The sequence below is a fragment of the Haliotis asinina genome, chromosome 8 (assembly GCF_037392515.1).
Source record: "Haliotis asinina isolate JCU_RB_2024 chromosome 8, JCU_Hal_asi_v2, whole genome shotgun sequence".
NCBI classification, from domain to species: Eukaryota; Metazoa; Mollusca; class Gastropoda; order Lepetellida; family Haliotidae; genus Haliotis; species Haliotis asinina.
The window spans coordinates 58,095,266-58,110,339 of record NC_090287.1 but is presented as its reverse complement, the minus strand read 5'-3'; the positions used below and the strand labels follow the sequence as shown (position 1 = coordinate 58,110,339).

General features: G+C 39.2%; 1 protein-coding gene across 1 annotated transcript; it reads right to left on the bottom strand.

Moving 5' to 3' along the window:
• Positions 1–458: 458 nt before the first annotated feature.
• Positions 459–12,066, bottom strand: LOC137293418 (small ribosomal subunit protein uS5m-like). The gene is made up of 11 exons (XM_067823945.1): positions 11,933–12,066; positions 11,240–11,356; positions 10,290–10,418; positions 8,342–8,569; positions 7,163–7,197; positions 6,322–6,412; positions 3,816–3,862; positions 3,368–3,425; positions 2,823–2,885; positions 2,246–2,385; positions 459–1,814 (listed from the first exon to the last, which is right to left on the bottom strand). The coding sequence occupies exons 1-11, from the start codon at positions 11,994–11,996 to the stop codon at positions 1,461–1,463; spliced, it is 1,326 nt and encodes a 441-aa protein (XP_067680046.1). The 5' UTR covers positions 11,997–12,066; the 3' UTR covers positions 459–1,460.
• Positions 12,067–15,074: the final 3,008 nt, after the last annotated feature.

Here is a 15,074-nt window from a genome sequence, read left to right as displayed (position 1 = left end):
AAGAAAGAAGTACCAATATCATATTTACTGCTTTTTGGGTCACTTGCAAGATGTCTGAAATGACCGGTGTCTACATAATCACCCAATGTAGGCTGTCGACATAATTTAAGACACTGGGTACAGTGGTTTATGAGATATCGCGTTTAGATAAGTTTGAAAAGTAGTGGAAGTGTCGTGACCTTGACCGTATTTTCAAGGTCACCAAACTCACCTGGTGTCTGCGTAATCCACCAATGTAGGCTGGCACCAAGTATAAAGACATTGGGTACAACAGTTAATGACATAACCCATTAACAAGAATCGGGGCGTACGTACGGTGCGATACGGACTGTGCGACATGTAAGGACGGACAGACACTACTGAAGACATAGTTCCCGATTTCCTTAAGGCAGGGGACAACAATGCAGGTCTGCCACTATCAGCACTAAGGATAATTAACATCCATCAACAAACAACCCTGGAAGAAATATGTTTTACTTCCTCACATAATGAACACACGTGTTCACTTTTGTCACACAAACATCCTGAGGAGAAATGACTTGCTGAATCAAATTTCAATAAATAAAACTTTGTGTTTGAGTTGTAATGACTAATATTCAACAGTGCAGAAATACTTCACAAAACACGCAAGATGGTAACAATGCTGGAACTATCTCATGGAACAGGGCCAAGCTGTTTTAATGCATCTTGACATGTTCAAGACAGATTTATTTCATGCAGAGAAATGAAACATGACGAACCAAGCAGGCTTGATTTAAGAGACATTAACCTATTTGCACCAGGTACAACCTAAGACAAGACCCAGTTGCACTAGCCAAATTCCATTGCAACATAGTGTGCTAAAAACTGACAGGGTTTGGTAACATAAACATATTCCCATGAAGCCATAGCAACACAGACACAGATGATCCCTGTTTACCAGAGCTGTAACAGCCAACATGTCTCCATGATTAGCAATGTTTCGCTGCTATAGCTATTCAAATTTTAGATGAAAAATGAGCTGACATATTAATGCTTACAATGTTAAATTTATTGTTGACTTACTTAATAAAAACTGACTTGCACCTTTTGCAAGTTGGACTTGTAACTATGTGATACTTTGTAATATTGGGTTGCACCATTGCAAGCTATAAAGCACAAAAACAAGTCTTGCACACTGATTCTTCAAACATCCCTTTACTATGATCTACACAACAAATGTCACGGACATTTACATCCTTCCGAAACGACACATCACATACATCCTCATCAGCTATCACAACTTGTATCCAAGGACATCCATCAGCAATACCACACAACTAAAATGATCACTCTAACCCACTGGAACACAGTGACAAAACATCCACAAAAGATTTACTTCATCCTCTGTTCATCATCTCAAGCATCGCCCTGCACATCTTTGAGCAATCTTTGCTCCAGCATAGGCAACGCTGACACAAAAGTTCTTAGCACTATGACTTCTAATCTCGTGACCCTTTTAATGGTAACTGTCTGAATTTTTTTTCATCAGTGCTCGGTTCAAATCCAAGAACTCTTCTCTCCAGCTGAGCGGCAGGTTGGTTCCGCACTGCATGGAGTTGATTCCACTTCCTGTACCAGTGAGGAAGCTTCTGCCAAAAGGGCTTGGTTTTAGCTTTGTAGAGTGGCACTCGTCCACGGAAGTACAGGTTTTCAAAATTGACCACGTCCTCCTTGATGCCCTTGGTGCTGACCTCTGAGCTGGGTGAGGCGATGACGTTTGGGAAATAGTCTCGTTCACGTCGCAGCTCCACCAGATGAAGGTTCATACGATCAGAGAGTTCTTGATGTGTCTCCTAGGAATATGGAGGAAAACTTCCATCAGGCATACCAAAACTACTTTCCTAGGACCTACTTCACAGAGAAAATTGCAAAGAGAAAATTCGGTCATGATTAGAACAGACAAGACAAGATAATTTAAGCAATACCAATGAGTCCATTTATCCAACTGTATCCCGGTAAAATACAAAATTTCTGTTTGCAGAAAAGCCTTCTTCACTGGCAGGATGAGGAGTTATTTACTAGTGATTTTCACAATACAAGATAATCTGGACATTTCCCAGTAGACATAAATGTTGATGTTGCACAAGCTTATTACATATTATTACATAATATTACATAAGAAATTCATAAATGGTAAGGCTTTGTGTTTTGTTTGTTTATTGTTCAATGTCGAATAGTCCATGCCAGTGATAGATATTATGAGCATATTGTAAGTGATACTAACTTGCTGCTGGAGACCTTTAAAGAAAGCCTTGGTCATGTTCTGAACATTGCCGGTGGACCCTTCCACCTTCACATAAATGTCTTCGATGCCGATCATCTCACAAATGGTTTTGAGAACTCGATGACATCGGAGACCATGACCTGGAACATAGCAAGGAGTTGGATACAACGCCACTTTGAGTAGTGTCACTTCACACCAGTTGGCAACATTCTGGACCAAACACACCACTGCTCACAATCTGAGCTCAAAACATTTCAGCCAAATGTGGGGAGAACGTTAAAACCAGACAATGCACATTTACCACCTTAGATAATTCCACTCTGACATTAACAGGCCAAGGCAGAACGGTGGAACAGTTTTGGATCTTGATAGCATATTGCGTAACTATGCAAAATGCAAACTTCGTCAAACTGATTGTTAACAATTTATGTCCTTTGGGCATATCTACATAAATTTGCATTCATCCAGTGACGTAATCAAGGTTTCATATCACATTTTATGGTCCAAGGGAGAGAAGAATGCTGACTCTGACTGGAAGCAAAAGATGAAGGGTTGTCTCCCCTATAATCTCAATCACCTTTGGCTGCTTTCCTGACCATGACTGCTGTCTCCTTCTCCTTGGAGTAGAAGTTGTGGTACACTGCAAGCAGATGACACAGGATGATAGACTGAAGGAGATACTTACAGATGCTGTGAAAACTGGGGAATTAGACGGTGAAAATGGCATATAACACATATCCCCTGAGCTCAGAAAAAGCAGAAGGGTGTGTTTTACCTCGGCTGGATCATTTTGACAGAAATGTTGCAGTTTTTAACATTCATGCACATTCTGAACACTATTTTTGGGGAATCTTTAAGCCAAGACAAGATATTGCCTCAATCAATTTATGGGTTTCCTTCAGCCACTTCCATCATCTGATACACTATTGTACAGCTTGCTATTTGCACAATCTGACCTGCACGGCCACCATGGCTTCCAATATATGTCACAGTGATACACAAAGCATGTGATATTACTGAGGCAATCCATGAGGCTGAGTGGGTTAGACCAGTGAATGTGTGTGCTGATGATCAGAATGTGACTGTATTTGCATATGTTTTCTCTTGCATGACTGGCAGTACCTGTGTGTCCCTGGAATCTGTCAACATACTGCAGACGCTGGGCGGCCATGTTCTTTGCCTGAAGGAGAAAAAACCTACATTTTGGAGAAGGCCTAAATGAAGCAGGTTGTACCTCTTCACATGTATGTGTGAATTGTATCAGAATCACCTGCAATCACTTTGTGCATGTAAATAATGTGTATATGTCTATGAATTTTGTATATATTCATTTTGAGGCTGTTTGTTTATGGAAAAATAATTTGCTCAGGGATAATAAAGTTTTATATTAACCTACCTCTTATCTTAACAAGAATCTCTTATCTTAACAAGCACTGGTACAGTAATCATATCTTCCTGGAAGTCTATGGGATGCACCTTTGTACCATGCATTGCACTCCAAATTATAACTGTGTTCACTTTGATGAAATGACCCGTCTCAACACAGACAGAAACATTTTAGGTCACTTACTTTCCTGAAGGCACCGTCAAAGCTGGAGGATTTGGCAAGAGCATAACCTGCAATAGAAAGCCTTGGTGTATTGTAATGGCTTACCACACTGACAGGAATGTAAAAATGCAGATGGTACTGCAGAACAATATTTGCAATTTGTCATTATCATAACAAAGATTATGCATCTGAAAACTGACATTGTACACTCTAATTTTACATCTGTCACGTGATGACTAAAGAGAATTAGGATAATGTCACACTGGAGTTACTTCCCTTTGATTTGAACACTCACCGTGAAAATGGCAAACTTTGACATTGTGGCAGTATTTCATTATTTCTATTAACAGCTGGGTTTAATGATATCACAATACTTTTGGAAAGCGTAAGGTACTATTGAAGTGAGTGAGTGAGTTAAAATTTATAGTCATATTTCAGCTATATCATGACTTAAAAAGTAAAGTCACAATATACTCAATTAAGTTTTAAAAAAACCCACTAAATGAAGGACAGTAAAATGAGTGAGTGAGTTTAGTTTTATGCTGCACTCAGCTATATTCCAGCAATATTTCAGCGGTCTGTGAATAATGGAGTCCGGACCAGACAATCCAGGGATCAACAACATGAGAATCGATCTGCGCAACTGGGTACCGATGACATGTGTAAACCAAGTCAGCGAACCTGACCACCCGATCCCGTTAGTCAACAGTAAAATGAACTAGAATATCACACTAATAAGGATTGAAACTAACACCTCTCTCCCAAAATGGATCTAAAATTAGGACAATACATCATACAGTATACAAATGACACAATCACTAAAGGTAGATCGCCATGCTAAGTTCCATAGGGGTATATATACCTTTGCTACCTGCATGGACCCTTGTTGGGTTTACACCTTTCATTAAACCACTGGCCACAATTAGCCATAAATTAAGAAAAGACAAATACAACGTTTAAAAAAATCTGTTAGTGTAAATTACTTTGAATGTTTTGGGTCTTACATACCCCTACCGTAGGATGCCGGGTACTACTGGAATACTTCAGTACTATTGGAATAGTGAGTGAGTGAGTGAGTGAGTTTAGTTTTACGCCGCACTCAGCAATATTCCAGCTATATGGCGGCGGTCTGTAAATAATCGAGTCTGGACCAGACAATCCAGTGATCAGCAACATGAGCATCGATCTGCGCAATTGGTCAACCGATGACATGTGCCAACCAAGTCAGCGAGTCTGACCACCCGATCCCGTTAGTCGCCTCTTACAACAAGCATAGTCGCCTTTTGTGGCAAGCATGGGTTGCTGAAGGCCTATTCTACCCCGGGACCTTCACGGGTCACTATTGGAATACTTCAGTATCAGTGTAAATAGCTCCAATAGTTACGCAAATGGACTATGGCAACATGTTGTTGTAGTGTCGTAAGAGGATTAATCTCTGAATGTGCTTGTAGCTTATTAACTCAGAAAGAACACTGCAGTAAGTAACTGCCATTCTCTTCCCCCACAGGGTACCTGTCATATCTTCCTACGAACAACTGTTCAAATACACCTTTTTCATGGTGCCAGTATTCAGGATTTGTGATTGATTGCAATCAGATTTAGTTGCGCAATGAGGAAAATTGTTTCAAAAGTGATCATTCACAAGGCCTTGGTAATTCCTGTATGCTTTGGGTAAACTAGAACCTCTTCTCACTCCCGATGGAGAAATGTTTCATCTGGAGAGAACTCAGTCATGTAATGGCGGGATTAATGGCATTTCCACTGCTCTCACTGACAAAGGACAAACTATTCATCAGATTCTTGTGTGCCCCATCAACACATGTCCTTGGAAGATAAGGGAATATTTTGTCCCCACATTTGCTTGTATCAGTCAAGCTGTATCTTAGTCAATGTTACATGTTCTGATTGGATAGAAAGTAGGGAGATAATTTGTGATGCCATTATTTGCAACTAGAGGGTTTTATGAGAACCATGATCATAAATGGCCATATAAGAACAGAGGTTCATGGGAAGATATGACAAGTAACCTCTGTGGGAAGGGAATGGTAACTGAAGGCTTTAATATTCAGTATACTAAGAAAAAGTGAAAAAGTGCTGCTTTAAACTAGTCTAACAAGAATGATATCTTTAATGTACACAACAGACACATTTTAGACATATACCCAAGGAAACTAATTTATTGTTTGTGTGTTGTTTACCATCACATTTTCAGCAATATTCCAGCTATATGACAACGGTATCTAAATAATTGAGTCTGGGCCTGACAATCCAGTGATCAACAGCATGAAGATTGATCTCTGCAGTTGGGATATGATGACAAGACAAGACTGGGTTGCTGAAAAGGACTCTTTACCATGATCTTCACGGGTGTAATGTGATGTTGAGGTACAACGACATGGATTGATAGTAGGCTCGAAGGCTTTGTGGATCGAGTGCCACTGTCTGATGATGGCATTGTCTGTAGTTCACAATATCAATCACTGCTTGGGTTACAATCCTCATAATGGAAACAAACTGGCTGACCTACCTGCAAGGCCATTCTTGTTGCCCGTCACAACAAACGCACTCGACCTGAACTTCTTGCCCAGATTTCCAGTCATGTTGGCAACCAACTTAAACTGGAAACACAAATATTATCTTATTACTCTCACATATATGTCCAAAAGAAACACATCACAATCACATAATAAGGTGATCAAGGTTGTAAACTGCTTTATTGTTCAAATGATATCTTCAGTCTTAAAGGGAAGTAAAGAATGCCTCATTTTCCACTTACTTATAGTCCATTTGGCTCAAAAGTGGACCAATGAATTGCAATGTAACTTGAAAACTAATGCGCATAACATACTCAGAGAAACGGTGATCATAGTCAAAACAACATACCAATTCTGTAAGGTTCTTGTAGAATTTTTGTCCTAATAATAAAAAAGTTGTTCAACAAACTATCATTAAATTATTGACACAGTTCACTGTTTATTGCGAGGGAGGAGTGCAGAGAAAGGCACAGCAAGGTATTCGAGAAGCATGTGTACAAGTGCTGAGAAAATCATTTATTCATTAACCTGTGCTGTGCTGTCTCCATGCTTTCTCGCACACCTGGCTGTCCCTTTCTCTGCACTCCTCCCTCATAACAAATAGTGAACTGTGTCAATATTTTAGTGATAGTTTGATAAACAACTTTTTATTCGTCACTCATCATGCCGAACACCCTAGTTCAGTTCCCCACATGGGTACAATGTGTGGAAGTCCATTTCTGGTGTGCTCCACTGTGATATTGCTGAAATGTTGCTTAAAGCAAAACTTCACTAACTCAATCCCACGACAAGAATATGAAGGAAACAAAATTAGAGTGTCCAAACATACTGTACCTCAAGGATCTTTGAGTCAAACCCTTCAAACTGATCTGCGAAGAGATTGACAAAGAATATATGTAAATACAATCATTCAACTACACCATTTGCCAGCAGTTTGTTGTGTCAGCTTGTTTAGTCAGGTTAAACAAGCTATGACATTTGACTGCTGTGGATGACGGCATCTTTCATCATTATGACAAGACATACATCCTCCTGTCTTATCACTGCTTGGAAAACACTGTTCATTTTAATGTGAATATTATAAATACACCATAAAAGAGACATTGGTTGATGGAATGGGGAAGTGAACTTAATAGCTTCACTATCTGTAAACGATTTATTTGAGTGAGTGAGTGAGCGAGCGAGCGAATATTTAGTGTCACAGAGGCAATAATGCAGCCATATCGTGAAGAGAACAATTTTATTTATATTGAAATCAATAAATTGATTACGTAAAAACCTGTCATCAAAGGACAGTAAAAACACAAGCTTATCACAGATATGAACATAAAACTAGCATATAGAACTAAAACAAAATAATTAAAGAAGACAACACAATATAAAACATAGGCTATAAATCACCAATAACTGAAGGTAGATCACCATACTAGGGACCATGGGGACTTACAGTACCTTCGCTACCTGCATGGACTCTAGCTGGATTTACACCATCCCTTCAGCCATTGGTGATAGAAGGCACATCTAGCCAGAAATTAAAAGCACACATATTCTTCTATATAAAATTGGCAAGTTTGAAGCTACTGTAAATGCGATTTATGTGTTATATGTAGTTTCACTATCTGAAGGTTCACATCAGCTGGTATGTTAAGAAAAATATTTCAAGGATATTGAACATATAACCATGTTTATCATTAAACACTTTATCATGTTCACTTCACGAGAAAATGATATGTATTTGAAAAGTACAGTTTGGGTGGGGTTTTTTTTCCATACCAATTCCATGTAAATTCTAATTCAACAGACCACACATATATTTAAGTTTTGTGTATAAGGCATCAAAGTTTTTATTCCATAAACAAAACATGAACATGATAAAGGTGATATCGAGTGGTGTTTTCGTAACAAGGTTTTAAAACATGAAATTAAAGGAATTCAATCATGTTACTGATACCGATCCACAACATGGCTGAGGAGTAAAATAATTTTCAAAAATGTCTTGCAAGTTGAACTTACAGTCCCCAACTTTGTCTGGTGCCCCAACACTCTGCCCAGGAAACTTGGCTCCTGTATAGCCACGTTTAAGAGCTGGTGTTTTGATAGATTTCCGCTTGGTGCCTTTATCTCGAGCTTCCTGGATCTTCTTCATGCGCTGCGTGTTAGCGGACAGCTGCTGGACCCGCATCAGGTGGTTGCCCTGGATCACCTGAGTGTTGAGACCAGGCCACACCATGGCAGTACTTCCTGTAACAGTTGTGGAACAAGTCTCGAAGTCCTTCGGGGAATGGGAAACTATAAATGACCTTCTAAAGCTGCAACTTGATTTCACATTCTTGACTTGTTTATTGTTTTCTTTGATCATTTTACAAATTACACCAATGTCAGCACTATTTAAGACATATCATGGCACTCCATAGCAAATTTAATATGGGCCAGACAAATAAATGATTGACATCACAAGCATTGATCTTTGCAAATACTCTCCAAGACAGTAACCCTGACAACCCAATCCTGGAACATTTTACAGTATGGTACACTGAAGACAAATTCTATCCCTTATTTCAAGATCCTTTTAGTCATTATGCTACAGCTATACAACAGCAACATACAGATAATCAAGTCTGGACCAGACAATCTAGTGACTGATATGAAGTCAATGAGTAGGCTGATGTTTAAAGCTGAGTGAGTTTAGTTTTACACCACTTTTAGCAATATTATAGTGGGAACACCAGAAATAGGCTTTTCACATGGCACCCATGTGGGGAATTGAAACCAGGTCTTCAGGATGATGAACAGACATTTTAACCACAAGGTTATCACAACGATCCTGTATGACAGCCTGGGCCTAGATTTCCTAAGCTCTCATAGCGCTGAGACATTTACAACTACAGTAGAATACTTTTATAACGAACACAGATATAACGAACCGACGGCTATAGCCAACTGTTTTAAAAGTCCCGAATAAACCACTATATGTTATCATATAAAGAAAGTCGTGAATAACGAATTCTCTATAACGAACTTACCGGCTATAGCGAACTGATTTGCAATCCCCGCACGTCCCAGGTAACCCTAATTAACGATGTCAATCAGTGTCATTGCCAGTTAGCGATGCTCACTTTGAACTCCTCGACAGTTCCAGTTAACACTAATAAATGGTGTGAATAGTCAATTGAGCAAATTCAATCAGTGTCAATTAGCGGCGCTCACTTTGAAATCTGACCTATAAGTTAGACGTCAATGGCTAACACTTTTGTGTACAAAACACACTCCAGTTTTTACACCCATGTGAAGTTGTAGTTTGCATTATTAACCAATCAGATTGCCGGAGGCCGTAAAGCCCGTCGCTTACGACCTAGTTTTGTATACTTCCAGCACAGCAACTTGGTGATTTTTAATAGAACACGACAAGTACATCCTTCAAAAGGCATGTGTATATGCCCCACACACACATCAGAAATGTGGACAAAATCTTTTGATACTCGTGAGACTTTTAAAATACGATATATTCAATGATGAGTGTGTAGTGACGAGTGACCTGTGTAAGATTACTGACTTTGTAGTGAAAAGAACGTAATATGAATGAATGAATGTACGAATAAACTGAGTAGGAATATGTTGTACTGTATAGTGTTTTACTTTTCTTTTAATGGATTTCGTGAATAGCGAACAATGGATATAACGAACTAATTTCAGTGGTCCCTTGTAGTTTGTTATAAAAGTATTTTACTGTCTCTTACTTGAAAAACTAGGCTATAATCCAGTTAGTCACCCTTTGCAACAAGCACATCTCGACAGGGACCAATTCTAACCAATAATAAGCACATGAGTTACAACCATGGTAGATGGAGCACAAATACCAAATATTTGTCAACACACTGATAGACTCGTCAAATGTCAATGCTTTTTATATTGTGTATGTTATAAACATTCTCCTACCAAGCTATTATAGATTCACACTCACCTTCACCAATAACCTGGCCTTTGTTGAGGTTAATCTTCCGTCGGCCACCTGTCCGCAGCTTGCCACGACCTCGCTTCTTACCAGCATTACTGACTCCTTGCACCCCCTGCCACAACTCATCCGCAGTCACTGAGAACATACAACACAGCAGTGCCAGAGATCTAGGAACAAGGAATGACAATCAGGGCCTAGATTTTCAAAGCTCTCTTAGCGCTAAGATAGTTGTTAGTGCCATATAGTAACATCAACTTACAACTAAGCACTAAGAGAGCATAAAAAATCTAGGCCCAGGTTATTACCCTGTCAATATATTGTCTTTAAACCCTGCCTCAAAATCATAAGTCCTGTCTAAATATAACTAAAAATCATTTGTGTAGGGTTGAGTTGCCCCAACCAATGTCATATTGGGATATTGGTCAAAACATTTCCATGACCACAGGAAGATCTGGGTTATGATTTGCCTCTGTGATTAATTATGCTGTCGATCACTGGACAGTTATATATCAAACAAAAACATACTGTTTGCATGCTATCCTTTTGATATGAATTCAGTATATGTAGAGATAGAGGTCCAGACAAGCCACATGCTTGCTTTAAACAGGCAACAGGCAAAAATCACCATAAGTAGACACATTTTGAGTAACCTGCATCTCTATGGTCTCTGCTTGCATACAAATATCATAATCAAACACAAACGATTTGGGAACTCAATACTTAAGTGCAATAATAACCAGAAGAGGAAAATCTGAAAAATGATATTTACCAGATTTTTGGATGACTACTTGTTGGTATTGAACCAATCATCAATCATGAGATTTCAGCCAATTCCCAACACTAATCGTAAGTCTATACTGTCACTGGCTTATGAAGAACATAGTGCTAAAACCTCTCTGTCAATAGGGTCCCTGGAAACTACATGTCAGCTACCGTTAACAAGTAATAACACTCACATCGGTTGAAGAATCCTGCATTTCTGCATAGAAAAACCTGGGGATGACAGCTGCTGTGCTGACACATAATAGCAGCTGTCTCCTTTACAGCTGGTAGTCTGGTACACCGTAACATACCTGTAAAGTCAAAAGGTAAAAACATTAATGGCCCAAAAATAGGACACTAATTTCTATATGGTCAATAAATGGTGATAGCTTTAAGACCCTTGTGACACAGTGGTGTGTCTAGTGACTGTGCTTTTGCTGATTGTCTTTGACTTGACGTGTCATTTGTGACATTTTCTCCTCTTGTGCATGTTTATTTAGTGCTCAGCAGAATACTTCTACATCTTGAGATTATCTTGATGTGCATGTGCAAAAGCCATTGTCCTCCACGACAAAAAGTTGAATTGAGGTAGTTAAGTAGGGCATGCATGTCAGTTTGTAACTTTTGCTTTTAATTAGGGTCGGGGGTACGGGCGGAACTCTTATCCAGTAGTATTAACTATGCATCAATTTTCTTTCCAAAACCTAAAAATCTCCTTTGCTATCTTACGCTATTTGTTTTACCAAGGTCACGTGTAGACTATCGAAAATAGGCGACACTATCGGAGTTACGCGGTGCGGTGACAGTAATGATAGAGATGAGAACGTCAGGCGACCATGTATCTAACTACAATATAATTGCAAAATGAATATAAAGTATGACAATACCTAATGACTGAGACGAACAAGCACTTGCCAGTCTCCACACCCCGAGACACGAAGTGCCGGCCATTTTGTTCGAATCGTTTGATTGGAGTGCAAGGCGTCAAAGCTCCACGCACTGTCAAAAACTCATTTCATGTGCACAAGCCTATAGAACGCACTGTAACAGAGTCTACATTTTGCTAATTTTTCAATTTGATGTATTTTGATTACGGTTCGAATCCAACCGGATGAAGGATTCAGGACTTTTGCGTAACTAAATCATCAATATATATTTATGTATGTCTATAACCCTTCACTGGATGTATTTGTGATCACAGCCATTATCGTTAAGGGTGTTATCATTGATGTCGTAAAATAGTATGAAGGTCACATACGTATGGCCCTCTGTTTGGTGAGGAAATTTAAGATTCCGTGTTGGAATTTTTCAGGTAGCAGGAAAATGGAAAACTACAGTGAAAATAAATGAGCGAGTCCGTGAGTTTTTCAATCAAATTACGCCGATGGATACCAGGAATGTCATCATTTGTAGTGGTGCTGATACTGTCATACTTCTTGCTGTTGTGTGTACCCCAAATAGCGAAAATGACACGTTGTTTAATTAGATATGGCATTAATTTACTGAGTATTCAGTTTCTTTCGACAAAAAAAATCCCTACCGAAACCACCTTATTAATTGAAAAGGATACCCCACTTCTAATTCTACTTCTTCTTCTTTTAATTTTTTTTCAAACTTTTGTACACTCAGCAGTGTATATGACAACGGTCTGTAAGTTATCGAGTCTGGACAAGGCAATCCAGTGACTGACATCAAGAGCATTAATTGATACACGCATTTGGCGTACACTGGCATGCGTAATCGGTAACTAACGGGATCGGGTGGTCAGACTCGCTGACTTGGTTGGCACATACCATCGTATCCTAAATACCCCTATCGATGTCCATGATGTCAAACACCTGATGGTCTGGTCCAGTCTCGATTGTTTATAGACCGCCATCACATTGCTGGAATATTGCCAGGTGTAGCGTGAAACAACAAAATATCAGCCTGAGGTATCACACTATAACTATATATAACAAAGAAAAGAGATATTGTTCAGTAGGACTTGTTTTGGTTTTGTTTTAAACTGCAGGTTTCATCCTCTACTAGATGAAATGCTCGTGCATTATTGTTGTGTGATTTAGAAACAACGTAATTGTTATTACAACATTAGTAAATATTTTACGGAAAGATTTACAGTAACGAGATCAATAGACCGAAACTTCTGTTTGTAAAAAAACAGCACGAGGACCTTTTGTAGAAGGTCCTGCTCTGCTGGTCTGAAGGTCCTGTCCTGAACGCGAGTGAGTGTCAGCTAAGCGAAGTGAAATAATGAACCGTCACCGGCTCGGGTTTCAAGACGACTCCCTGCATCGAGTTGTGTTTAGAAGAAAAGCAACCGTGCAAAGTTCTTACGTGGATGAAATCACTTGGTCTAAAAAATGAAGCTTTCTGTTTGCAGCTCAGGACCAATCACTTCCCTCTAGAAAATGTCATTTATGTGATCTTGCACCAAAACGTGAAAAAATAAATGTAGATCATAACATGAACTGAATGGATGACACAAATGCTTGGGCAGAAATACAGTTATCTTGATCGAAATGTTACTGTGGCTTGATTCTTTTATTAAAGCCTTTGCTATGCTTAAGGTTTCGACTCAGAAGTCCATTCCTGGTGCGATACGTGTACAAACTTCAGACGGATCTCAAGCAAACCTGACTCTGTTATTATCAGAATTCCAGTGAAATAACATATATCTTAAAATTCTCTAGCAGTTTTAGTGTCATCGGCAAGATTCAGAAAATATAAAATATAAGCAGAGAGCTGTATCAGTTGTACGAATTGGACTTTATCATCAGTGTGTAGGATTCATGTTATACCAGTGTCATAAACACAAAGGACGAAGGTGAAATAGGTGCAGATATACCTAATTTACGAAATATCGCAAGTATAAAGTTGTACGCGCTGGGGAAAAAAGTGGTTTCAACCTTATGCTGCGCTGTGCTCGTAAGGTTTCACAAGTTTACATGGTATCGTCATTATTTGACACTGATTTACAAACACACGTTTTTGATATTTCATAGTCAGAATCGCACAACCGCCGATGTTTTAAAAGGACTGTCAACATGATTATGGAAATCGCTTTGTCGCTTTTGTTAACTTAAGCTGCCTTTTCCTGTCTGTAAACGTCATGTAAATTGTTCAATCAATATGAGTCTGGAACAGGCAAACAACAACAGTGCCGTTAACTTGCATTAGCAAAGACAAACAAATACGTTCTGTAGACTCAACTTGATGAACAGATAATGAGTTGTGGAAGGTGGAGGGAGTTGGGAGACAGTTGAGGTGTGTAGGGGGTGGGGTGGGGTGGGGTGCATGTGTGTGGATACTATTACTTTGCATATTTCGATCCCATCTACTGTTTCAGGCGTGTCTGTAATGTTTAACACACACACGATAACATCATGGATTTTATACGTCTGAAATGAATAATTACTTACGTTATGGGGGTTCATATCTTTAACATTATGGATTAAAAGTGTATTTCATATACAATGTACATGAAAAAACTAAAATATCACATCATGTTGTGTAATACTAAATCAAATTATAATAACATATCTGTGAATGTAGGTATGTATTATGTGTTACAGATTTAAATCTAGCGCAGTCTGGATGCCTAAAGTTCATCAGCTAACGTATACGTACCCCTGCCCTCTTGACATGTAGCCTAGACAGCGAATGGGACTTCACCTTGGACGCACTACCATGAGGAACAATCGAGAACCTTCCGGGAAACATGAAGACTCCAAACACTGCAGCCTTTTGCATTCCCAGAGCTTCAGAAGTTTTCTGCATCCTGCTCAGAAGCGCCGTGCCCCCGGATGAGAAACTGGTTCTGCTGGAAAAGACGAGGAGAATACTAAGCTTAAATTTTTAAAAATCCATATTTTCACAGAACTAGCACTTTCAAATATCATCCTTATGATGATCATGGGTATAGGAGTGGGGCTCCAGGCTTCAGTTTTGGATCAATCATTTATTTGGACAGCTGAAGCTGGTGTTTTGCGACATGGCGTAGATTTAGTCGATCAAAAATTGCTCATT

What these genes read in the sequence shown, in the direction of transcription:
- LOC137293418 (XM_067823945.1), bottom strand. Translation starts at nt 11,996, where the DNA reads ATGGCCGGCACTTCGTGTCTCGGGGTGTGGAGACTGGCAAGTGCTTGT. An exon ending in ACCAGACAAAGTTGGGGACT is followed by an intron (nt 7,198 to 8,341) that starts GTAAGTTCAACT and finishes ATCTCTTCGCAG; the next exon opens with ATCAGTTTGAAGGGTTTGAC. An exon ending in GGTCAGGAAAGCAGCCAAAG is followed by an intron (nt 2,386 to 2,822) that starts GTGATTGAGATT and finishes GCTATGTTCCAG; the next exon opens with GTCATGGTCTCCGATGTCAT.